Here is a 26379-nt window from a genome sequence, read left to right on the forward strand (position 1 = left end):
TTTATTTTCTTTCTTTCTTTTTTTATTATGTTATTTTAATCACCATACATTACATCATTAATTTTTGATGTAGTGTTCCATGATTCACTGTTTGCATATAACACCCTAAAATTTGTATGGAACCAGAAAAGACCCCGAATAGCCAGAGGAATGTTGAAAAAGAAAAGCAAAGCTGGTGGCATCACAATTCTGGACTTCAAGCTCTATTACAAAGCTGTCATCACCAAGACAGTATGGTACTGGCACAAACACAGACACCCAGATCAATGGAACAGAATAGAGAGCCCAGAAATGGACCCTCAACTCTATGGTCAAATGATCTTCGACAAAGCAGGAAAGAATGTCCAGTGGAAAAAAGACAGTCTCTTCAACAAATGCTGTTGGGAAAATTGGACAGCCACATGCAGAAGAATGAAACTGGACCATTGCCTTACACCACACACAAAAATAGACTCCGAATGGTTGAAAGACCTAAATGTGAGACAGAAGTCCATCAAAATCCTAAAGGAGAGCACAGGCAGCAACCTCTTCGACCTCAGCCGCAGCAACTTCTTCCTAGAAACATCATCAAAGGCAAGGGAAGCAAGGGCAAAAATGAACTCTTGGGACTTCATCAAGATAAAAAGCTTTTGCACAGCAAAAGAAACAGTCCACAAAACCAAAAGACAACCGAATGGGAGAAGATATTTGCAAATGACATATCAGATAAAGGGCTAGTATCCAAAATCTCTAAAGAACTTCTTAAACTCAACACCCAAAGAACAAATGATCCAATCAAGAAATGGGCAGACAACATGAACAGACATTTTTCCAAAGAAGACATCCAGATGACCAACAGACACATGAAAAAGTACTCAACATTGCTTGGCATCAGGGAAATCCAAATTAAAACCTCAATAGATACAACCTCACACCAGTCAGAATGGCTAAAATTAACAAGTCAGGAAATGACAGATGTTGGCAGGGATGTGGAGAAAGGGGAACCCTCCTACCCTGTTGGTGGGAATGCAAGCTGGTGCAGCCACTCCGGAAAACAGTATGGAGGTTCCTCAAAAAGTTGAAAATAGAGAAAATAGAGCTACCATATGACCCAGCAATTGCACTACTGGGTATTTACCCCAAAGATACAAATGTAGGGATCCGAAAGGGTATGTGCACCCCGATGTTTATAGCAGCAATGTCCACAATAACCAAACTATGGAAAGAGCCAAGATGTCCATCGACTGATGAATGGATAAAGAAGATGTGGTGTATATATATATATATATATATATATATATATATATATATATATAATAGAATATTATGCAGCCACCAAAAGGAATGGAATCTTGCCATTTGCAACGACGTGGATGGAACTGGAGGGTATTATGCTGAGCGAAATAGGTCAATCAGAGAAAGACATGTATCACATCACCTCACTGATATGAGGAATTCTTAATCTCAGGAAACAAACTGAGGGTTGCTGGAGAGGTGGGGGGTGGAAGGGATGCAGTGGCTAGGTGAATAGACATTGGGGAGGGTATGTGCTATGGTGAGCGCTGTGAATTGTGTAAGACTGTTGAATCACAGACCTGTACCTCTGAAACAAATAATACATTATATGTTAAAAAAAAAAAAAGAAGATAGTAGTAAGGGAAAAATGAAGGAGGGGAAATTGGAGAGGGAGAAGAACCATGAGAGACTATGGACTCTGAGAAACAAACTGAGGGTTCTGGGGGGGGGTGGGGGGATGGGTTAGCCTGGTGACTGCTTTTCTCTGGGGGCTCATTGAGGAGTGGGGCCCCGAGTTCTCAGCTCCTCTGGGGAGGAGATTGGGAGGCTGCCATTTTCACTCTCGTCCTCCAAAGCTATACAGAAAGCTTGCAGGGAACAAAAGCTCCTGAGAGCAAACCTGGGCAGATTACTTAGCCCAGACCCCGGCAAGGGTGGGGCAATTCCGCCTCCAGCAAAGACATTTGGGAACCACGGCAACAGGCCCCTCCCCCAGAAGATCAGCAAGAACAGCCAGACAAGACCAAGTTTAGGGATCAATAACGGCAGAACTCCAGCGCTAGGGGAATACTGCACATAGAATTCATGGCTTTTTTCCCCCTGATTCTTTAGTCTTTCAAAGTTAATTTTTTTTTTTTTAACCTCCTCCCTTTTAAAACACACCTCAGGGGTGTTTTTTCAGGGAAAATGCTCACATGTTTTAGAATGAAGCAATTAAGGATAACTCATACACTTAAGCAGAAGGGTGGGTAGGAAGTAGCAGACATCTGGTACAACTGGGCAGCAAATCAACTCCAGATTTGGAGGCCACTAAAGAGAAAGGGAGAGAACTGGTGCTTTACATTTTTAAATGCCACATCACCACCACTACCACCACCACCACCACCACCATCTTGGCATTTTATGAAGATAGAAAGCAAGTCTAAGTCTCATTTCTTATAAGATGCAGCCCATTCTCAAAGATGTTACTCTACTTTTTTAAAGTTGGGTTTAGAATTCAACTCAAACGCTCAAATGGCGACATAATTGACTGCTTCCTCTTAAGAGTCTAGGATAATAAAAACAATACATGTTTCCAATATCCAATTATTTTACATTGATTATTATGTTGACTATGAGCAAACTCTTCCATGAGATAGAGTCATGTATTCTCAAACAAAATAGACTTAAAAAATTCATGCACAAATATGGAAACATTTGTTAAGCCTCTTTGTGTGTGTGTGTGTTTAGTATTTTGATAGACATGGTTCATGTTACAACAGACAACTGATATGTAACTGATATAACCACTCTTTGATAAATGTAATTTCTCATTTGAGATGAAAACTGCACTTACTGGCAGAACCTCATAAAGAGAGATCATGGGAACCTTCAGAAAACAGTACCAGAAATCAGATCCTAGCTTCCACTAGGATGTGATACGCATAAGAAGAAAACACTGTGTGCATTTCTGATTTTGGAAGCATCTAGGAATTGCTTTGTCTCACAAGGATAAGAAGGTCCAGAAAATACAAAACAAAAGAAGAAACAATTGAAGCTGAGCAATGGTACGAAACAAAGCCATAGCATTTTCACTTCTATATCTTTGCTCCTGTGAGTTGACAGTTTGGCAGAGCTGAGTGTAATCTGTGAGAAAGTGAGTGAGTGAATCTATAATTTCTGAAACCTGATTGCAGGGCGTGGGAAGTGGACACTTCATGTAAAAGCTGTTCTGGTCAGTCTGAGGCTATTTTCAGGGATGGCGTCAGAGAGCTCAGTGCCTCCAGCCTCAGCATATCAGGGCACTGGTGGCCCCAGCCATGCCTCCCACATCACCGGTGGTGTGAGATGACATAAGAGGGCCAACTGAGGAAGAGCTTCTATTTTAAGGGTTATGTTTCGCTTCAACGCATGTTGTTTTTTTTTTAAAAAAAAACTAGAACATAAAAGCTGTGATTTTGAATATATTACTTCTAAAGATAAGGATAGGTTAAAAAGTGAATTAAGAATTCATTTAATTAGAAATATTAAGTAATCATACAGGTAGTCCTTGGAAATGGCAAAAATCATGAAGGCAGTATATTAACGGCTGAAGTCTAGAAAACAATGCAGAAGATAATTTTCTCCCTATCCTATGGTTTTAATAGCTTCTTTGTTAAGATTTTTGTTCTTTGCTTCCATTGATAAAATACCTATATGCTTAGAGCAGAAAATTTAGAAACACAGAGGAGCACAAATGAAAACCTTAAAATCAACCAATGCTAGCTCTAAAGATAAACATGGTTAAGATTTTGCTTTTTGCCCATCAAGTACTTTTTCCATAAAAATGAGAGTATGCCTTCATATCGCTTCATTGCTTGATTTTCCACTTAGCAATATCTCATGTACATTTTCCCATGTGGTAAGATTTCTTCTTCAACAACTGTTTTATTGGCTGAAGAGTATTCTCTCACATGGTCAAACCAAAATCTAATGAATTAATCTCTTACTATTGGGAATTACAGTTGTTTCTATTTTTCTACTGTCATATGGAATGCTGCAGTGAACATCTTTGGGCTTCATACTCTTTTTCTTTTTTTTAAGATTTTATTTATTTATTTGAGAGAGAGAATGAGAGAGAGAGAGAGAACACATGAGAGGGGGGAAGGTCAGAGGGAGAAGAAGACTCCCCGCCGAGCAGGGAGCCTGGGGGTTTCATACTCTTGTACACATCTCTGAGTATTTACTCAAAACAAATTGCTAGAGGTAAAGTTGCTAGGTTAAAAGGTTTGCCTATTATAAAGTTGTTATCCTATAAATTAACAGATTACTCAACAGAAAGTTTACAGTAACAAATTATTCTAATAGTAAGTTACGAGAACACCCATTTCTGTAACATCTGGCAATGTATTATCAATTACCAATGTTAACTTAAAACAATGCTTTCATTGCTTACTAATACACTCATATAACTCAGATTACTGAATACATGGAACTTAAAAATCATCATGTGTTTAGAATTAATTTGTATTTCTTCTTTTGTGAATTACCTGCATATACTCTTTGTCCTAATTTCTACCCATGTGAACCGTGAAGCAATAGGCAAGCTTACTGTTTGTAAAGGAGTATGGAACATAATATTACATGTCTTAAGTAATCCTGTCCCAAGAAGTACTTTCTTTACATTTCCTATAATTCTCTTTTAGCTAGGGGAACAATTATTATTATTCTTGGGTGAGAGGACATTATTCTTTTATAATGTAAAAGAATTTTAATCTAAAATGGAACTAGAGGATATAAAATGGTAAGTCTCCCACACCTACCCTTAGGAAAACAGAACTCAAGGACTGGGAGAATGATTTCTTGTAAACGTCCGATTTACAGAAAACTGATAATCTTGGAATTTTCTTAAATGATAGGGGGTTGGTCAGGGGTTGCTTCAAATCAACCTTGGGAAGTTTTGCTTATGGTTTCCAGAGGCATGAAAAAGACATGACCCAGGGCAGGTTGGTCTCACAAAATAAGCTGAATTGAGCTCTGTATGACTGGACTGGTTTTGTCTGCTTGAGAAATTTTCAAAGCTGATCTCCTTTTGTTTTTAATTTTAACAGGCTCTAACTAGACACTCCCCTCTTTACATTCCCTCCCCATAAACACAGTTTACCTCAAACCCTCAATGGACTTGCCTATACAGTTTGCACATCCTGAACTGCAATTCCTCTGCTGTTTCCAAATAAACTTTTGACAATTTTGAGCTTGCCTCAGTTTACCTCTTTATTTAGATCGACATTCCTTGATGTCAGAAGTGGCATGGGAAGGAGATGACCCCTGAAGAATGACAACCCTCAGAATGAAGCAAGGCTCCACACTGAGCCCCTTGAGTCCAATGCTTCCATGAGTCACTCTCTACTTTCATTTGGCAAGTCTCCTTTTGGATTCTGAGGTCCCTCCCTTTGGTTGAGCTTTTTGATTCAAGCTCTGTTGAAAGGCGTTGTCCTTTTTGATGACTACTCTACTGTTTGCTTTCTTATTGGAAGCACACGAGAATTTTGGTATAATTATCTTAAAAGTTTTGAGAGAAAAAATAAGTAATAATTGGGGGCATGGGTAGACCACATAAATGCTACAAGAATACTCACCACTTCCTTATGAGAGACCAATCCCCAAAGCAAGAGCCTCACCCAATACGACAGGATAAGTTGGTCACAGAGGGTCAGACTGAACTGTCAACCGCAAGATAATTTCTATGCAACAAGGGACACCTGGTTACCAGTTGGAAAACTAGAGCAAAGGGTGTCCACCAGAGGGAGAAAAGTATCTCATGAAAGGCACACTGTAAAATAAAAGACAACCTCCAACCCTGAACGCACATCCATCAGGCTGTTTAGTAACTTTTCTTTTACTCTCAGGAAAACTTCTAAAATGAGGAACCCATTCACGTGACTGTTCTAAGGGTAGCCCTCCCTCTGAGCTCCCAGTTGGTTTTATGTTATAAAACTGTGGTCTCTTCCCATGTATATTTTTGACTAAATGGACCACCTTACTAATAATTTAGAACTTCAGTGGCCATTATGGGGAACTTTCAGTCTCCCCAGCCTTGTTTTTCTCTGGACTGAATTAGAAGTCCATGGCAATAGAACAAACACTCTGAATGGGATAGCTCCGTTAATTGGTACCTAGAGGTTTCTAAAAGTATTCAGGACTCTGAAACTGCCTCTTTACAAAACACTACTTTTAAGTAAACTGAAACAAATAAGGAATGAGAGGAGATAAAGAAGCATCCGAAGTCTTGCCCTCACAGCACCAGCCAGGTCTCCCCTAATCCCACTGCTCCAGCTCTGCTCTATCTACCTTTGCCCTATTATAACCCCTTCCTTTATCCCCACTCCCCTTCTTCTCTAGTGCTGAAACCTTGCCAACTGAACCTTAAAACTCTCTGACAATCCTGCTAAATTATGACTTTCTTACGTACCACAGACTAAAGCTGAATTTAGAGCTATAGCAAAAGATTTTCCCAAGGTAACTGAGGATCCTCATAGATTTGTTGAAGAATTCAATACTGTCACTCAAAATTATCAACCTGGCTTCTCTAATCTTTATCAATTAGTCTATATGTTTGTTGGAAAAGGTCAAGCCAAGCACTGGACGAAAGCTGCTAATGGAGTGTTAAGTCAAGTACCAGCTCTTTTACATGACCAAGCTTGTGCAATAGCCAAAAGGCTGCATCTGGTCATTCTGAGGGCTTTCCCTAAACCAGTAAACTGCAACAAATTCAGGCATGCACCCAAAAGTCTGATGAATCTGTTCATGATTACTACAGCAAACTCCAAACTGTTTTTAAAGAAAATTCTGAACTCCCTATAGACATTCAATCCCCCAGGGTGGCCTTTAATTGAATGTTTGTAAGTGATTTAAACAGAGATCTATCTTGTCAATCTAACTCATCAGTTAGCCTACACCCTAGAAGATGATTCCAAAAGAAGGGTAACTAAAATTTAAATCTCCAGCTTTAACAGCTGAAATCTCCCAAGCAGACTCTCCCTGCTGGACTCTGTCATTATCATAGAAAACCCAGCCATCAGAGAAAGGACTGCTACAAATTAAAAAGATTCAGATGATGACAACTTTCCAAGAACCAAGGGTCAGACTCATTCCAATATGGGGCTCCAAGAAAACACAAGAGACTGTTTCTCATTCTACCATCAAAGAGACTAGAGGAAACTACTCTCCAGATTGGGGATGAACCTCTTATAATATTAACAACACAAGAGCTACTCCATCAGTGCTCAACCCCATTACAATTAAACAGTCCCCCCCCTTGAAGTAATGTATTTATTTAATTAATGGGGGCCTTAAATAAACCAGTGTGTTCCTGTTTCTAAATGTATACACTTTTGCTTGGGACATTTGCAAGATAAACTTCCATTTCTCCTCATTGAATCAGCTCCCAACCACTTATTAGGACAAGGTTTCCTAGAAAATTATTGTATTGCCATTTCCTTCTCTTGAAAGGGAGAACATAACTCTTGAGTTAGAATCCCCTGAACTTAAATCTCTCGAATTTAATCTCCAAGAAAATCCAAACTCTTTTTCTTTCACAAGTACTTTACAAATCAGGGAAGATCAAATTTCAGACTTATTCCCATTATTAGGTTTCGTATCCCCTGCTCTATGGGCAAAATCCCGCAGGGACATATTCAGAATTCATAGTACCCAAAGTTAAGATCCAAATTGATCCCTTGAAACCTCTCCCCAGAATCTATCAATACCCCCATGAACAAAGAAGCTCTGAATAGGAAAAACAAAGATGGAGAGCTAAAGGCTGTTGGTATCGCAAAGAAAAGAAACTCTGATTCAGACCAAATAACAAACTGTCCCTACCAGAAAATCTAAAATTTCCATTATTAACCACCATACATGAATTAAATCATTGGTCAACTGATGAAGTAACATTCATAAATTAATATTGGTGGGGAAACATTGGCAAGGCCACACACAGAAAGTACCTTTCTTGATTGCTCTTATCCTAAATGTAATCCAGGGAAGCCTATTCATACAGCCCCCAAGATTTTAATTTACCCAATGAATCACTCAAGGTTTGGCAAATAGATTTCATACAATTGCTCCCATCTCATGGATATAAGTATGCTCTGGTAATGGTTTGCATGTTTTCACATTGCACTGAAGCTTTCCCATGTAGATAGGTGACTACCTCTTCTGTGGCTGAAGTCCTATTAGAAAAGACTATTCCTACTTGCGGAACACCCCTTGAAGTTCATAGTGATCAGAGAACCCACTTTACTGGTCAAATACCTCGACAAGCTATTCTGTTTGGCCAATTCTGTAGTTTCACTGTTCTTAGCATCCTCAGTCTTTAGGACTGGTCAAATGTACAAATGGATTTATTAAGACTTAGCTAAATTAGGGACACCTGGGTGGCTCAGTTGGTTAGGCCACTGCCTTCGGCCCAGGTCATGATCCCAGGGTCCTGGGATCGAGTCCCACATCGGGCTCCTTTCCCAGCAGGGAACCTACTTCTCCCTCTCTCTCCCTCTGCTTGTGCTCTCTCTGTCAAATGAATAAAGTCTTTAAAAAAAAAAAAAAGACTTAGCTAAATTAGTTGAAATCCTCCAAGTACTCTGGCCAAAAGAATTACCATTGGTTCTTCTAAATCTTAGATCTACTACCATTGGGATACATAGAAGTTTTACCTTTTGTAATAATTACAGGATGGTTGATACACCTAGACCTCACTTTTTTTTGTCCCACAACTAATAAAGGGGGATACACTTCAAGCTCGCAAGGGCCTGATCAAGTCCATAAAAAATAACCACACTTTGATAGAACAATCTTTCCCTAGTGCACTCCCGGGAGATGAAGACATCCAACGTCACACCCTGCAGCCTGAAGAGTTCATCTATTGGAAAATACATCTCCAAAAAGACTTTCTTCAACCTTGCTGGAAAGGCTCCTCCCTGGTGTCCTTAACTAAGTCCTGTGCAGCCACATTCAAGGAATAGACTCCTGGATACAGGCGCCACATCTAAACAAAATCCCCAAAACCTGAATGGACCTATATACCCAATGGTGACCTGAAACTGAAAATTTCTAGGGACTGAAGTACCTGAAGTCTAAAATAGACAAGATACCTGGACCAGGCCTGTATAAATTTCCTTTTTTTCCTTTCTTGTCTCACTCTATATTTAGTTAAATCATGTCATTCATGCTTTCAATTATTCTTTCCCTAGTTTTCCTACCATTCTTTACTTTAGCTTTAACACATCCTTTTATCCCTCCCTTAATAACTCTCTGATTCTGCTAAATTTATTTATTTTTAAGATTTTGTTTATTTGACAGAGACAGAGAGAGGGAACACAAGGAGGGGGAGCGGGAGAGAGAAAAGAGGCTTCCTGCCGAGCAGGGAGCCTGATGTGGGGCTCGATCCCAGGACCCTGGGACCATGACCTGAGCTGAAGGCAGACGCTTAATGACTGAGCCACCCAGGTGCCCCTCTGCTAAATTTATTGATTGTTGGATTTGTGCATGAGCAAATAATATTCATGATGAATGTGACTTGTTGGCCTGGCCACCTTCTTTAGAAGGATGGCAAAACCTACCTGGTAAGGATATAGGATTTTCCTTTGATAGCTTGGAAATCACACATGTCCTCCCTTTCAGAAGACTGGCACCAAATATTATGGCTTTCCTTTGGATACTCCTTATTGATAATGGGATGACCCTCACTCAGGTCTGGACTCTTACCCAAAATCTTTGTTATATTTCAAAAACATAATGATGGGAATGGCAAAACTCTAGGACGGCTCCCACTAAATATTTGTAACTATACCATTTTATATAATCCAGGTGAACATGAATTCACTCCCCGCTGGAATCTAGAAGACTATATCATTGCCTCCATTAATATATCTTTATGGTGGGGCAATGAAAACTAATAATACTGGAAAACTGGAAGCTAATGTCCTCCCAACTCAATGGTACTTCATTGGGAATTAACAAAAAATCTGGGGAATGGTGGAAACTTAATTCAACTTACTTTTGCAGTAGAAATCCTCTATATCGCCACCAAAATCTTATTTACACTAGATCAGCTCTCTTGTAACTTCAGATCTACAGAAATTTAAGGTACTCACATAATCATTCCCACAATGCTAGTAAATCAGATTATGATTATAATGATTATATTTCTGATCATGAGATCACCTCTTTTATTCCAGGGAAAAATATCTGGGCAAAGAGACCAACTGTGCCTTAGAAGACATTGGGTATTTCTTTTTATGTGGAAGAAACACGAACTCTACACTTCCCCTTAATTGGAAGGGATGTTTTGGGATCACTGGCCTCACATCTGACAATGAAATTAGAAAAACTCTTCCCTCCACTGCTTATATACCTAATCTGGGGTCCTTTATCTACTTAAAAGGGTGTGCCAGAACTGGGAAGGTTATGATTTTGGATGGATGCCTACATATAACCCTACAGTAGATAGAAAGGGTTTGGGGCAGGTTTTCACCAGAGCCTTTTTAGCTTGGGTTGGAGTAGCAGACCTTGAAAAAGCAATTCACAATCTTTCTATAGTTATGTCTACCACTTTCAATGCTTCTATCTGAGCTTTTGAATATCAACAAACTCAAATAGACAGCCTTGCTGAAGTAGTGCTACAAAAACTGCAGAGCCCTTAACCTTCTCACTGCTCACGAGAGGAACCTGTGCCCTACTTGAAGAAGAACTTCGTTTTTATGTCAGTAAGTCAGGGAAAATAACACAAGAACTAAAAATAATGAAGGACAATATCAACTTGCTAGCAGAAGCTGGCCAAGCTCCTAGAACTTGGGGCATTTTTGATCTACTAAATATAGGCAAGTGAGGAAGCTGGTTGAAAAGTGCATTTTAATCAATAGTCATCATTGGGCTTTTGATCCTCAGTTTAATCTTTTTAATTAAATTTCTACTGTTTGGTATTAGTAAACAAATGCCTTATTCCCAAACGTATGTACAAAATAAAATTCTTCTCCTTTCAAAGGCTTTTCCTGGAATCCAACTGACAGTGGAAACTAAACCGTGTACTTCAGAGGGACATGGCTGAGATTTCTCATTTTGCAATCCTCTTGTTGTTCAAATGAGGCGAGTGAAACTCTATTATCATTTCCCTCCTCCATGGGACAAGACACCTGATGATAGTCCTCCTCAGCTTAATGGGAAAAGACACCTGAGGACTACCCTCTAAGCTCCATGGGACATAGAATACAATCTACCTGCAATCCAATTACACTTAAAAAAATTAGCAAACAACATATGAATGACATAATTGATCAGAAGTGTTTTCCGAAAAAGATCTTGATCAAAAGGAGGAAATGTGATGAATTTCAATATAAAATGGAAACAGAGCACATAAAACGGAAAATTTCATGCATGTGTCCTTAGGAAAACAAAACTTAAGGACTGAGAGACTGATGTAAATAGAGCCTACTCCAAACCTTCAACAGACTCACCTGTAGCTTACTATAGTTTGCATGTCTGGAATTGCAATTCCTCTCCTATTCCCGAATAAGCTCATCTTTTTGACAAGTTTGAACTTGCCTCAGTTTACCTCTTTATTTAGGTCAACAAGAGTAACTGTATGTTTTTTTCTGATTGTGGAAAACATGTTGAGATTATGAATCTAAATAATTCCTTTTCAGGGGAAAACATAATCCTGCCACTTAACCCTATTTAACAAGTTCAAAAACACTGAGATGAGAAATGGCATAACAATGCATTCATTCCAATAATGCTGCTGTTTTTAAGAAGAAGAAAAATTAATCTCTGGAATCATTCTGTGACTAACAGGTTTAGGAACACTTAACTAGCTCTGTGATTTTGAACGTTACTTATAACCCAGGCAGGTGATTTGACAACCCATATTCTTGAGGTTGGGAATACCATCTGCTCACCCCATTCTAAAAGCACCATGTGGGATGCAGTAGTATTTTAAATAAAAAGAAAAATTTAATTTAATTTCATATTGAGATTTATCTGGTCATTTCAAAATATTTATTGACCCATCAAAGAAAACTTCTACCTTTGGGTTGGCAATCAGTGTTCTGAATTAAAATTGGCTGAGAAGAAAATAGGATGTGAGAAATATCTTTGAATGCAATATCTGTATTATATTATGAAATGATAAACAGATTCCTACTTACTAAAACATCCAGAAAGTTCTGGGTGAGCTATCATGGTTGATACCAAGACCCTATCTACCAATTAGAATAAACTGCCATCATCCATTTATTAATTCAGTAGGCAATTCCTGAGCACCCAATATGTGCCAAGAATTTTTCATGCCATTGTTTTATGGAAATATTAGCAAATAAGGCAAAAGATGAGTCACCACCTTCACAAGGCTAACATTCTGGTGAAGGATAGGAGTGGAGCATGAGACAGGTAATAAACAGGTAAAAACAGATGAAGAAGGAATGGAAAACAGTGGTAAAAACTATGATAAAAATAGAACAAGGGATGGGATAGTGACTCTGTGAGATGTAAGGCAAGAAAGAACATTTGATGGGGTGGTCTTGGAAGACATCTTAGAAAAGTTGACATTTAAGCTGTGGCATTAATGCAAAGGTCTTGGCAAAGAGCATTCTAAACTGAGGGAGGAGCAAATGCAAAGGCCCAGAACCAATTTGGTGTGCTGGGGAAACAGAAAGAAGCCCAGTGAGTGAGCATGCGAAGAAAACAGTTATGAGCAAGAGTGGTTCATGCACTGCCTCAAGCCTTAGTGAAAGAGTTGGGATGTCACTCTAAAGATGTTGGGATGCTACTGGAATGTCTTAAACAGGAGAGTGACCTGATCCAATTTATATTTTAAAAAGCCTGCACTAGTTGGTGTGCGGTGGGCATGTTATTGTGGGGCAAGAGAGGAGGCAGGGTCACCAGTTGGGTAGACACTGTGGTCATTCAGGTAAGAGGTGCTGCTGCCTTCAACTAGAGGGTAGCCATGAAGGCAGAAAGAAGCCTCAAAATCTTGTAGTTCTTATGTTAACCATTTATGGCACTGTTCTGATACTGTCTGTGGACTTTTTGCCTCTTCTGGTAGACTATTATAACTGCTACCATTTATAAAGTGCCCCATGTTGCTCTGGGCTTTGTACACATTGAATCCTTATAAAAATTTCATCCCAAGCTCATGTGTGAGGAGGTTAACTAACTCCCTAAGGCCACAAAGCTAGTGAAGGTCATATTAAGATTTACCTTGGTCTGTCTGATTCCGAGTCAGGCACAACTCGGCCAATATACTATAGTGTCTTAATTTAACCTACCTTAGGGGCAGAATTAGCCCAGGGAAATCAAGAGCACAGCTGAGTTTCATTAATGGTTCTTAAACGAAGGGCAATAAAACTACCAGGAAGGGAGCTCTTGCCTAAAATGCAGATTCCTGAGCCCTGTCCTGAAAATGCAGAATCAGAATCTCTAGGTTTCAGGCCTGGGAATGTGATTTTTAAAAATGCTCCCAAGTGACACTGAGGAAAATTTGTAAAGACTGCAAAGTAGGCACTTCATTCAACAAGTATTTGTTGAATGAATAATGGAAAGGTTAGGTAGGAAATGAAGATCTAGAGCACCTCACTCCTACAACCCCTGATCTAGAGAAAATACAGGCCCACTTTGAGTGGGCCCAAGCTGAGTCTCAGCTAGCTCCCTCAAATCCACTTGGAAATTCATGATGTGAGTAATATACTGGTACGATATACTCAGACCTTCTGGAAGCTTTCTATTTTAAATAATTACTCTTGATGATGAGGTACTAAGTCCATTTGTCACCCTAGCTGAGGAAGTACAAGCCGCTCAACTGGTAAACATCATATATTTTAAAGGCAAAACCATCTTTTTAAAAAACTGTTTTGATATTTTAGCTTTTTCAACACATGGGAGTCAGACCATACTCATAAAACCAACTTACCTATTAGGATATACACAGTGCCTAGGGCCCACAGGACTTTTAAGCGTGTACAAAAATGTTTTCATTTCTTTTAAAACCAGAAGATAAACATGAACATATTCTGGCCTGGTTTATATTAAATTTTTACCAATGCAATTATAAAATATAATTTTAATTTTTTTTTTTTTAATCAAGAAGTGGCCCATGAAGACAACAGTGCCTCGGGCACACAGAAGTAATAATGTCACCCTACTTAGTCACAGCTTGGGGCCCAGGTGAGAGACGCCTTACCTGGCATGCATTGTATAAGAGCTGATGTTCGAACTTCTTGATCCCCAGAATGTTCTGGAACATCTCATAGAGCTGCTCCTTGCTCAGAATCAGCTCGGAGGCTGCACTGGCTGTCATCCGGGCCTGCTGCTTCCTGGGGTCCTCTTCCCCACGGTAGATGGCATCAAACTTGGCCATCCAGGAGCTCAGCACAGTCTCCTTGCTGAGGCCATCAATCTCAGGCAGGCTGCGCACCCTCTTCTCGATGTGCTTCTTGAAGACCTCCCTGGAGTCATTGGCGGAGCAGCCCCCACTCTGCACCATACGGGCCACACGGTCACTCTTCAGGAATACCTGAGCAAGAATAGGGACAGGAAAGATATTAGGGACTTAGCCCTGGAAATACCAGTTTCCTAGGGTTGAGGGCTGGGCTGACCACCATTATGGGCATCATGGGAGGGACCAGCATCCTGCCCCACTACCTCCTAGTTGTGTGAACTCAGAGAAGTCACTTACATGTGTTGCTTTTGGGTCCACATCTGGAAAATGAAAATAATAATAGTACTTACCAGGTTGTTAAAAGGATTACATTGGGACAGTAATATCATGAGGGGCAGCATATACTACATAGACTCTGTGCTCGAACAGCTTGGGTTCTTTCTCTACCACTTATTGGCTGTTGTTTCTCTCAGCAAGTTAACCTCTTTGTACCTCAGTATTTTCATCTATAAAATGGGATGATAGTAGTCTCTACATCATAGGTATTTTTAAATGAGGATTAAATGGATTCATATATGATAACCACTTTAAAAAGTGGCCCATGGTAATGCCATATGGGTTGTTATTATGGTTATTATTATTTTTTTGACTTTTTACATTGAAGGATAGTCAACGTACAATGTTACATTAGTTTCAGGCATATAACACAGTGATTCAACAAGTTTATATGTTATGCCACACTGACCACAGCGTAGCTACCATCTGTCAGCATACAATTCTATTATAATACCATTGACTATATTCCTTATGCTCTGCCTCTTACCCCAGGACTTCCTTATTCCATAGCCGGAAGCCTGTATCTCCCACTCCCCTTCACCCACTTTGCCCATCTCCCACCCCTGTCCTCTGGCAACCTTCAGTTTGTTCTCTTTATTTATGGGTCCATTTCTGCTTTTTATTTATTTATTCATTTGTTTTATTTTTTAGACTCCACATATAAGTGAAATCAGATAGCATTTGTCTTTTTCTATCAGATTTATTTCATTTAGAATAATAATGGGCAAGATCTCATTCTTTTTTTTTTTTTTTAAAGATTTTATTTATCTGACAGAGAGAGACACAGCGAGAGAGGGAACACAAGCAGGGGGACTGGGAGAGGGAGAAGCAGGCTTCCTGCTGAGCAGGGAGCCCTCTGCGGGGCTCGATCCCAGGACCCTGGCATCATGACCCGAGCCGAAGGCAGTCGCTTAACCAACTGAGCCACCCAAGATCTCATTCTTTTTTACGTCTAAGTAATATTCTCAAGGGTGTACATGTACACACACACACACACACACACACACCGCATCTTCATTATCCATTCATCTACTGATGGACACTTTGTTTCTATACCTTGGCTACTGCAAATACTGCACTGAACATAGGGGTGCATATATCTTTTCAAATTAGTGTTTTTGTTTTCTTTGGGTAAATACCCAGTAGTGGAATTACTGGATCATATTGTATTTCTCTTTTTAATTTTCTGAGGAACCTCCACACTGTTTTCCAAAGTGGTTGCCTCAGTTTACATTCTCACCAACAGTGCATGAGCATTCCTTTTTCTCCACGACCTCACCAACTCTTACAAGCCAGGGTGTCTCAGAGTGCTCACTGCAGGGGGTGCCCTAGTGGGGTGACTAGAGCTGAGGTGAGGTCCTGCCTGAGGCACTCCATGCAGGGCATGCAAGACCTGGAACCCAGGTCCTTGGGTGGCTGGAACCAAGGCGGGCATGCACTGGGGTTCTTGGGGCATTCTGCACAGGGGGTGCCCTCATGGGGGTTGGGGATGGGCTGGGGGCCGAAGCGGGCATGGGCCACGAGGTCCCAGAGCAGTGCCCTAGCAAGCTGCCTGAAGCCCAAGTGGTGTGGGCATAGAGTGTTCTGGGCTGCTGTGTCGCCGCAGCTAGAGCTATAGTGAGCACCAACCAGGGGTGTCCGGGTGTGTGGAGGGCTGGGGCCGCCTTGGGGGGACCGCGCTTGCTGAGGCGGCCAGCGGGCTCTGCCGTCCAGGCCCCCCCCCCGCCCCCCGCGCTTCTGTCACGTGGAGGGGGCGTAAACCCGGCGGCTCGCCAGCCTCTCGACCCAGAGTTCCCGCGGCTCGCCGACCAGCCGGCGGCGTTCTAGGACTAGCTCCTTTATATTCTCGTTGCCCTTTTAAACTGCGGCTTTTTTCTGTGCCCGCCGGGTCCCTCAGTCCGGGCCCGCCCTTCTGCAGTTGGCAGCTTTGGGGGCGCAAGTCCCTTTCGTTACCCTGTCCCTGTCTCTTAACTGTGCTCTGTGTGGTCTCGTCAGCTTTTGTCATACAGAAGCTATTCAGTCAGCCCTCAGTTCTACTTCAGGAGGAATTGCTCCATAAATGGGTGTGGATTTGGTTTGTCCCTGTGGAGGAGGTGAGCTCAGGGTCTTCCCCACATCGCCATCTTGGACCAGAACCCCAGCGTAGCTGTTACTGTTATGTGCAAACGTGGCATGAGGTCTGACACATGTTAACCACCATTTATATTTCATTTTATTCTCTCAATGATGCTCACCACACTTGAAATTGAACAAGTATTGGGTAAATATGTATTTAATGTCTCCCTTCCTGAAATGTGAACTCCTTTAGGGCTGTGCCCTTCTTGTTCCCCACAATGTCATCTACCTCTCGTATAGAGCCTGGCACTTTAAAAGCAAATGAATAAAGAAGGTAGGCATTATAGTGAGTCCGTCTTATAGACTGAAAACCAAGACTCCAGAGAGGGGTGGGGACTTGTTCTTGGTAACTCAAACTGGCTGATTACAAGGTAATTTCACCCCGGCTCCTTCCTTCCCTAAGGGTCTCGCCTGCCTGGTGGAGAACCTCTTCTGTCTGGTGAAGAACCCCTGGTTGTTTTGCTTGTGCTGCCTAAGGTCCTGGGACCACGCTCTCCACTAAGAACAGCTTACTTTTGCTCCAGTGCCCACCATTTGGAAGTGTACACAAGCTACATGGTTCTGGGGTGTAATACAAGGTGGTGAAACTGCTGCTTCATATTCATGAGGAGGAAACATCTGACATTTTTGAGCTGTGTCCTGGTCACACTTCAGAAGGTGCATAAATATCCTTCCAGAGGCAGAACAAATGTTCACTCCCCTGTCAGATTTCAGGAAATGCCCTTGTTAGCCAGGAGACAGCAGTGCTTGGGGGACATCTCGCTGCCTCCTGCTTCATCACAAAGACTTCCTCAGGGAGGAGAAAGGTGCTCTCCATCTACTGCTAAATTAATGAACTAATTTAAAAAGAAGGAGGGCTGAGGATTTGCTTCACAGGCAAGGGCCATGGCCTGCTTCTCTGTGCCTGGGAACTAACTGGTACTCAGTTGAGACCTTAGAGTTCATTTAAAAATCAACTGTAGAAAAAGAGCTTCAACTAAATCCTTAGGCCTTGTGAGCTTTAATGAAATAAAGAATTTTCCTGAAAATCTGTAATGTTTAATGCAGATAGTTTCTCCATCTACTTAATACATTGTATCCCAGTTATAGGTCTGGGTCTCAAAGAACATCAAAGTTTCAGGACGACTGGGTGGCTCAGTTGGTTAAGCATCTGCCTTCGGCTCAGGTCACGATTCTAGGGTCCTGGGATCCAGTCCTGCATCGGGCTCCTTGTTCAGCAGGGAGCCTGTTTCTCCCTCTGCCTGCCTCTGTCTCTCTCTCTGACAAATAAATAAATAAAATTTTTAAAAAAAAAAAAGAACATCAAAGTTTCGAAGCAAAGAGAGGAAGAAGTTTCTGCAGTATAGCATTGAGGCAGGAGCTATAAACCATGGTCCCAGGCCAGTTCTACTACTAACTTGCTGTATGACTTTGGGTAAGTCACCTCCCCTCTCTGGTTCTCCAGTTTCTTACTTGTACATGAAGACAACTGAACTAAAAAAATTTGAGGTTGCCCTTTTGGTTGTAATGTTTATACTCTTCTTCATGATCACATTCGTCCTGTCTTTGGGCACTCACTAGGTAGAAGTCCCTGTGCCAGGTACCAGCAATATAGTGGTGAGCAAAACAGATGCAGATCCAGCCTTCATGCCTCCGTGACATCATCCTAATAATCCCATAGAAATAGTATAATCTGGGACAAGTGCTTTCAAGGGGAAGTACATGGGACCATGGGTGTCTATAAGGTGTCTATAGGAAATTATTCCAGTATGGAGTAAGGAAAGACTTCCTGGAGGAAAACTCCTTTGGGATCATACGTAAATGATGGGTAAGTAAAAAGAGAGTGAAAGAGTATTTCAGAGAGAAGGAACAGTATGTGTAAAGATCCCGAGTGTCTGAGGAAATAGGGAGAGCCATTGTGGCTGTGGCAGTGAGGGGTGGGGTGTGACCAATGGCAGGAAGGAGCCAGGTGGTGGAAGGTATGGGAAGCCCCATTAAGGTTATTGGTCTTCATTTGAAGTGCACTGGGAAGCTACTGAAGGTTTTAAGCAGGGACATGGCATGATCAAGTTCAGATTCTCTGGCTTTAATGTAGAAAACCAACCTGAAGGGGGTTAAGAGAATAGGTAGGGGCCCAGGTGGGGGGCACTTGCAGGAGCACCGACGAGTGATGATGGTGGTGAAGGTTCAAAGGGGTTAATTATTTGTTGTCAGCTCTAATGAACATCAGTGATTTAAAATATTTGATCAACAAAGCACCTGTACTCTCCTCCCATCTGTCCATACCAGTGTCCCTGGAGCAGGCCCCTGTTATAAGCTCTTTGCACCATATTCCTTTCCCCCAAAGCCCTTCCATAGCTGTCATTTTTCTCTGTGACTGTTTGGTTAATATCTGAGCTCCAGCTAGACTGTAAGTCCCAGGAAGGCAGGAGTTGTAGCTGTTTTTTCTCCCATTCCTTTTTCTGAGTGCCTAAGACAGTGCCTGCCACATAGTTGGTGCTGTGTTAAGAATGAGTGAATGAACAACACGAACAAAGTAGATGTCTCAAAGCAGAGACCTTATTGAGATTATATCTGGATGGGAGCAAGAAGGTGAAGGGAAAATAAGGAAGCACAATATATTGGTTTCTTAAAACAATGGACTGAGGCTAGATATTCCAAGGGACATGACAATAGGGGTAAGAAATGAGGATGCTGGCACATTGCTCCTAGCTGGCATCCATAACTCACTGGGTGACCCCTGGATCCTGCATACATCGTCTGTTTCACGTAGACCCTTCTTTGTATAAAGTATCCACTCAACAAATATTTATTCAAATACTAGTGGATGACCAAGTCACTTAACTTCTAGAACCCTCACTCTTCTTTGCTGTCACATGGGGCTAATTCAGCCAGCCTTCTTTGACAAGGATCAAACTGAAAGGACTTTGAAAAACAGAGGGCTTCATCTGTCTAGAGATAAGATATGACTGCCAGGCCCCAGAAGGAGGGGAGATGAGTAGAATGTCAGGAGCATGAGGAAGGAGGCTGGAGACTGAGGAGACAACAGAGATGAAGTGCCAAACAGGAGGCAAGGCAGCCATGGGGAGAGAAAGTGGCAGCAGAAAACAATTTTCCAGGCACATCATCTGTCTTGGCTTTTGTAGTCTGTCAGAAGGGAAGTGTTAGAAGGGTCTGGGCCAGCCTCAACCTATAGTGAATACGGCACCTGAGCACAGACGTGCTTGGGTGTCTCTGAAACCACCCTGGAAACCCATTTGTCGTGGGAGCTGTAGCTGGTGTTTCTGTTTCCTGTTTTATTTTTTGGTGGCTATTGCAAGAGACTTCAACCCCAGGCACAGTTCTATGTGGCACATCCATAAATCCTTCCTGCTCCTCTGCCAACTTCCCAGACAGGTCATAATTGGAGATGGAAGATAAACAAATAAATACAGAATGGTGAAGGGCAGTCAATTCAGTGACTTGACCTCATCCATCAGTCCTTCCCTCCATTGCCAGAGCCAAGCAACCTCAAGGTTGTTTTAGGAACACAGGTGAACATCAGCCCTTAAGGACTGTACAGGGTACAAGGGAAAGCTGGCCCAGCTCCTACTTTCTGATCCTTTTCTGCTCTATAAAAGCATGTCATTCCAACATAAATGAGAAAAATACCTAGATGTTAGAGTAAATAAGGTTTAAAAACACCCACAACAACTTGGTTGCTACTAATGAATGCTACATCGGACAGCCCAGAGTTCAAGTCCCAACTCTACCAGTAGCTGGCTTTGTTACCTGAGCAAGTTACTTTATCTTCCTGTGCTTTGGCTGCCCCATCTTTCAAATGGGAATCCTAACAACCCTCCCATGTAGGATTTGGATGAGGATTCAGACACAATGCATATCAATTGGTGAGCATATAAATGGCACTGGGAAAATTGGACAGCCACATGTAGAAGAATGAAACTGGACCATTTTCTTACACCATACACAAAGATAAACTCAAAATGGATGAAAGACCTAAGTGAGAGCCAGGAATCCCTCAAAATCCTAGTGGAGAACGCAGGCAGCAACCTCTGTGATCTTGGCTGCAGTAGCTTCTTGCTAGACACGTCTCTAAACCAAGGGAAACAAAAGCAAAAAATGAACTATTGGGACTTCATCAAGATAAAAAGTCCTTGCACAGCAAAGGAAACAGCCAACAAAACTAAAACTCCCAACCTATGGAATAGGAGAAGATATTTACAAATGACATATCAGATAAAGGGCTAGTATCCAAGATCTATAAAGAACTTATCAAACTCAGCACACAAAAAACAAATAATCCAGTCAAGAAATAGGCAGAAGACAGGAACAGGCATTTCTCCAAAAAAGACATTACAAATGGCCAACAGACACATGAAAAAATGTTCCACATCACTTGGCATCAGGGAAATGCCAATCAAAACCACAATAAGATACCACCTTATACCAGTCAGAATGGTTAAAATTAATAAGTCAGGAAACGACAGATGTTGGTGAGGATGTGGAGAAAGGGGAAAACTCCTACACCGTTGGTGGGAATGCAAGCTGGTGCAGCCACTCTGGAAAACAGTCCGGAGGTTCCTCCAGAAGTTAAAAATAGAGCTACCCCACCTGCACCCCAGTAGTCATAGCAGCAATGTCCACAATAGCCAAACTGTGGAAAGAGCTGAGATGTCCATTGACAGATGAACGGAAGATGTGGCATACATATATACAATGGAATATTACTAGGACATCAGAAAGGATGAATACTTACCATTTAGATCAATGTGGATGGAACTGGAGGGTATTATGCTGAGCTAAATAGGTCAGTCAGAGAAAGACAATTATACGGTTTCACTCATATGTGGAATATAAAAAACAGGGCAGAGGACTGTAGGGGAAGGGAGGGAAAACTGAATGGGAGGTCATCAGAGAGGGAGCAAAACCACGAGAGACTCTTAATTATAGGAAAGAAACTGAGGGTTGCTGGAGGGGAGGTAGGTGGGGGGATGGGATAATTGGTGGATGGGCCTTAAGGAGGGCACGTGATGTGATGAGCACTGGGTGTTGCACACAACTGATAAATTCTTGAACACTACATCTAAAACTAACGATGTACTACAAGTTGGCTAAATGAATTTAAATAAAAAAATTGGTGAGCATAGTGTCTGTAAAGGTGCCTATTATATTTACTACTGAATGTAATAAAAGTTAGCAGTTATTTTTAAATAGAATATCATGCAGCCATGAAAAAAGATAATATTTTCTCATTAGCATCAAAAGATGTCCTGATAGACTGTCAAGGCAGATAATTCCAATGGTAGAGGTAAAGTGAAGCTGGGGGATGAGAGCAGGACACTGGATTAAGAACGGTACAGGTAATGAAACTGATGAGAATATGTCCTAAGTGTGACTGTGCAGAGGTAGGGAAAAAATTGAAACCCACTGTGCTAAATGAAACAAGTGGGTTAGTAATATTTTGTAGTTATTTTCCTGATAATCTTAATTTGGAAATCAAACAGCTATCTTTATAGACACATTAAAGATACCTGAAAAGATACATACCCACATTTAATGGTTGTCTAGGGTGATGGGATTACAGGTGGTTTTCTAACCACTTGCTTTAGATTCTTTTCCACATCATTTTTATAATTTTATAATTTATAATTTCTGTCGTACATATTTATAATTTTATGTTATGTTTTACTTTATAATCACTTAAAACACCTCTCCCAAATGGAAAAATTACAAATTTTACCTTCACTGAGACAAGGAGCATGTCAGTTTCTAAAATAAAATGCACCTTTGGATCTGAAAGATACCTTTCACCAAAAGTAAAGGACCCTGGGGCAAATTTTAGAAGCAGATCTGGGACTTCAGAAGGAGTAGGTGGTGGTAGGTTAGCAGCAAAAGCAGTTCCATCCATTTCCTAGTTCTGTACCCTGGCCCCCAGGCTCGACCTTGTACCTCCCCTACCCCACACCCAGGCCCTGAAACTAGGGAGTGGATTGATCTATTAATTTTCAACTCTCTCCTATTACTTCTATGCAGCAGATGTATACTGACCACCATCCTCCCCCTCTAAACTTATTATATTTATGATGGCCCTTTCCAGGTGCCAGATTTAGGGTGAGGTTGTGTGTGTGTGTGTGTGTGTGTGTGTGTAATTTAATCCTGACAACAATTATGCAGGAATGTCCTAGTACAGATAAAGTAACCGAGGCTCAGCCTTGGCTGAGGTCCCACAGCCAGTGCACAGTAGAGCTAGAATTCAACCCCACCTCCTGCAGACATGACACATCCTCCTAAACCTCCTAAACCACTCCTAAACCACTCTGACCTCTGCTGCCCCCTTCCTTGCTCCACTTTCCCCATGAGAATAAATATCTTTACCATGGATGGTTACTCCTCTCCTAGGGAGACATCTGTTCTAAGGCCACTGGGGAGTTATAGTGGTTTTGCTTATTGGAAAAGACATAGCTTCATTTCAGAGAAATAGCCAGATATGACCTGACTTCTACTTTAATGAGATTTAAAAAAAAAAAAGTCAATCATAAAGCCTGAATACACTGTCATCGAGTGCTGAGGACACCTGCAGTTTATGCCTGCCAAAGATCCTTCCCGTCTCTATCACGGTGCCTCAGCCTGAGAGTGTCTTTGCCACTGTGCACAGTCTCAGTGGGACTGTCAGGCATGGGAGTATGTCCTTCCTTAGCCATGGTGGCTTGTAACCTGAGGTCAGCTAGTCAGATTCAGAGTAGGATGGCACAAGAATGGAACAGGGTTGGAGGAGAGTCATACCAGCGATGGGGTGTCTGCTATATCCTGCCGCCTGACTTCCTGAGGTCAAGCTGTTCGGTTTCCCTTTTTTTTCTGTAGTTTGGTTATATCCTTTGATACCTTTTATTGTTGTTGTGCTGTTGTTGTGCTGTTGTTGTTGCTATTATTATTATTAATTATTATTATTAGGGCTTAATTTAACCAGTCCATCAGTTTTTGCTGCTAGCAAATACAAAATTCTGTTTTATAACAGCAGTCAAAGTTAGTTTGAAAAAAACCAACCTGGCCTTTGTTAGAGATTAGCTAAGAACAAAATAAATCCAAACTCAATCAGAGCAGTGTCACTGGCTGAAGCCCAGACATCAGCAGAAGCATTCTAAAACGGTGTGTGTACATCTTCTGCCTCATTCTACCTCCCCACTTCCCACCAAACCCCCATGTTTCCTTCCAGGCAGGCTCCGAGTGAGAGGTTTTATAAATCTTTTCCATCCACCTCTTTTCTCTGACACCAGGACCAGCATGCAAAGGAACCAGAACAAAGCAGGGAGATGGGGAGTGAGGGTGAGAATGCAGGATGGGAGGGCTTATGTTTTAGACATTTGTCAAAGGCACTGAGAGTTAGGGAAGGTGTGGGGGCCCCATAGAAATGGGCGAGCTCTCTGATGTCTCCCACACCTGTGGGAACGGGACAGAATCACTCAGTCAGATCTCCCAGATCTCAGAGCACCCACTTCAGTGCCCAGCCCTCAAAGCCAGGATGCAAGAGATTAAAGGATTAATCTGCTGTCCTGCTTGATCGGCTTTGGTGATCAGGGCCACCAGGAAAGGATAAAATAAGCTTTCATGCTCTCAGAGCCAGAGAGAACACTGGTCTCCCTTACCCTGGCCCAGCTCAAGTCCCAGGCCCAAGTGGCTTTGAAGCTAATGCTGGCCAGTGGGGTTCAGATGGGCTGGATGGGTACAGATGGAGAAAGAACAGAGCTACCTACTCCTTTTTCCTAAAAAATTTTTCTTTACCACTCTAGGGTGTTGAAAAAACATTATTGCTTTGGCAAAACAAAGCCAATGCCTGAAACCACTTTTTCTAGTATAGTCCTCTCCAAACTTTTTGAGGAAAAGTTGTTTTTCAAAAAATATCATTACCGGGGCACCTGGGTGGCTCATTTGTTAAGCGTCTGCCTTCAGCTCAGGTCATGATCCCAGGGTCCTGGGATTGAGCCTCACTTCAGCCTCCCTGCTCCGCCGGAAGGCTGCTTCTCCCTCTCCCACTCCCCCTGCTTGTGTTCCCTCTCTCTCTGTGTCTCTCTCTGTCAAATAAATAAATAAAATCTTTAAAAAAAATCATTACCATTAGCAAACTGGAATGTGAAGGTGTGGTATGGTGGGGTGGAATGTGTGTGTGTGTGTGTGTGTGTGTGTGTGTGTGTGTGTGTGTGAGAGAGAGAGAGAGAGAGAGAGAGAGGGAGAGAGAGAGAGAGAGAGATTGAACATGTATTTAGAAGGATATCCATTGGTTTTGCCTGCCAAGCATACATTCCCCCTTCTGGTAAAAAGCACCCTCATTTCTCAATGAAAAGTCACTGTACTTTCACTATAGATGGTTCTAGTGTGGTTGCACCTGCTCACAGCCTCCAGAGGTGTTATCTCTCCTAGCAATGATCCCCTGGTCTAGTTCACCCTCCATCCATTGTGATTGACTCCAGAAGGGACACATGACCCATGTCAGCCTAACCAAGTGACCTGAGGCCTCTTTCTGGGACTCTCCGCAAAGAGGTATTCTCTTCACTCCTGCGGTTGCTAAGCTGGTAGGGCATGGCCTGAAGTTGCCAGGATCCTCCACATGCAGAAAACCAGCCCAAGAATAAAGCTAACACAGGGAAGAACAAAGCTGGGGTGTGGGGAGAAAGATACCCATCCTGCTGGCATCTTTGGAGTCTCTGAATCCAGCCACAGCTAAAACCAGGTCTATTCCTGGCCTTTTAAGTTGCTTGAGCAAATAAATCTCATTTTTTACTTAAGCCAGTTTGACCTAGGTGTCTGCCACTTGTAATCCAAAGAGTCTTGACCAAGACAGATATTGACAGGGAAGCAATCGGATCCTAGAGGAGGGTAGAGAAAGAAACCCTAGCTTCTCCACTGCCCAAGAGTGAAGTGAGAGGGAGAAAAGGAGTAACAAACTTGGAGCTTTCCCAAGGAAAGTGTTACTCTTGATCCTTTGATTGGGGACCTTTGCTTCAGAGGATTAGATTTCCCAGGAACATGCATCCCAAGAATCTACAGTTTACTAATGAATACAGTAAATAATTTATACCACACATTATTTCCTGTTACTCAAATCTTAATATTAACTACTCAGTGATTTCACAATGTCTGTATTCTCACCAAACTAAAAAGAGGCTCTTTCAAATAAACTAGCCACTGTAGAAAAAAATATCAAGATCACTATAGATATAATGGTAATTTCCAGAGACTCATTAGCACATTGATGACTATTAATTTTCAAAGTTAATTAATAGATAGAAATGGCACTTTCTTTTAATTTATGTCATTAGTCAAATGAGCTTTCTAATTAAGATGTGCAATCTACAAATTTATAAACTGATGAATAACTCCAAACATGGAGAATTATTGGTGAGGTTCTGCCTGGTCTGAACTGGCTTTAGAACTTGAAAAAAGGGGGAGAATTAATTTCATTCCCTGGCGGTTTCTCAACAAAATCTTCAGTTAAATATATTCAAGGGCGCCTGGGTGGCTCAGATGGTTAATCGACTGCCTTCGGCTCAGGTCATGATCCTGGAGTCCTGGGA

The 26379-nt window shown here is 41.7% G+C and overlaps 1 protein-coding gene across 1 annotated transcript in view; it reads right to left on the reverse strand.

Annotated features, from left to right (window-relative positions):
• CADPS (calcium dependent secretion activator) overlaps positions 1–26379 on the reverse strand; it is a 476365-nt gene that overhangs the window by 334010 nt on the left and 115976 nt on the right. The window contains exon 3 of the mRNA XM_035728423.1: positions 14183–14515. Within this exon, the coding sequence (XP_035584316.1) occupies positions 14183–14515 (333 nt within the window). The remainder of the gene's footprint in view (positions 1–14182; positions 14516–26379) is intronic.

This window comes from Zalophus californianus, chromosome 1, assembly GCF_009762305.2.
Source record: "Zalophus californianus isolate mZalCal1 chromosome 1, mZalCal1.pri.v2, whole genome shotgun sequence".
Taxonomy (NCBI): Eukaryota; Metazoa; Chordata; class Mammalia; order Carnivora; family Otariidae; genus Zalophus; species Zalophus californianus.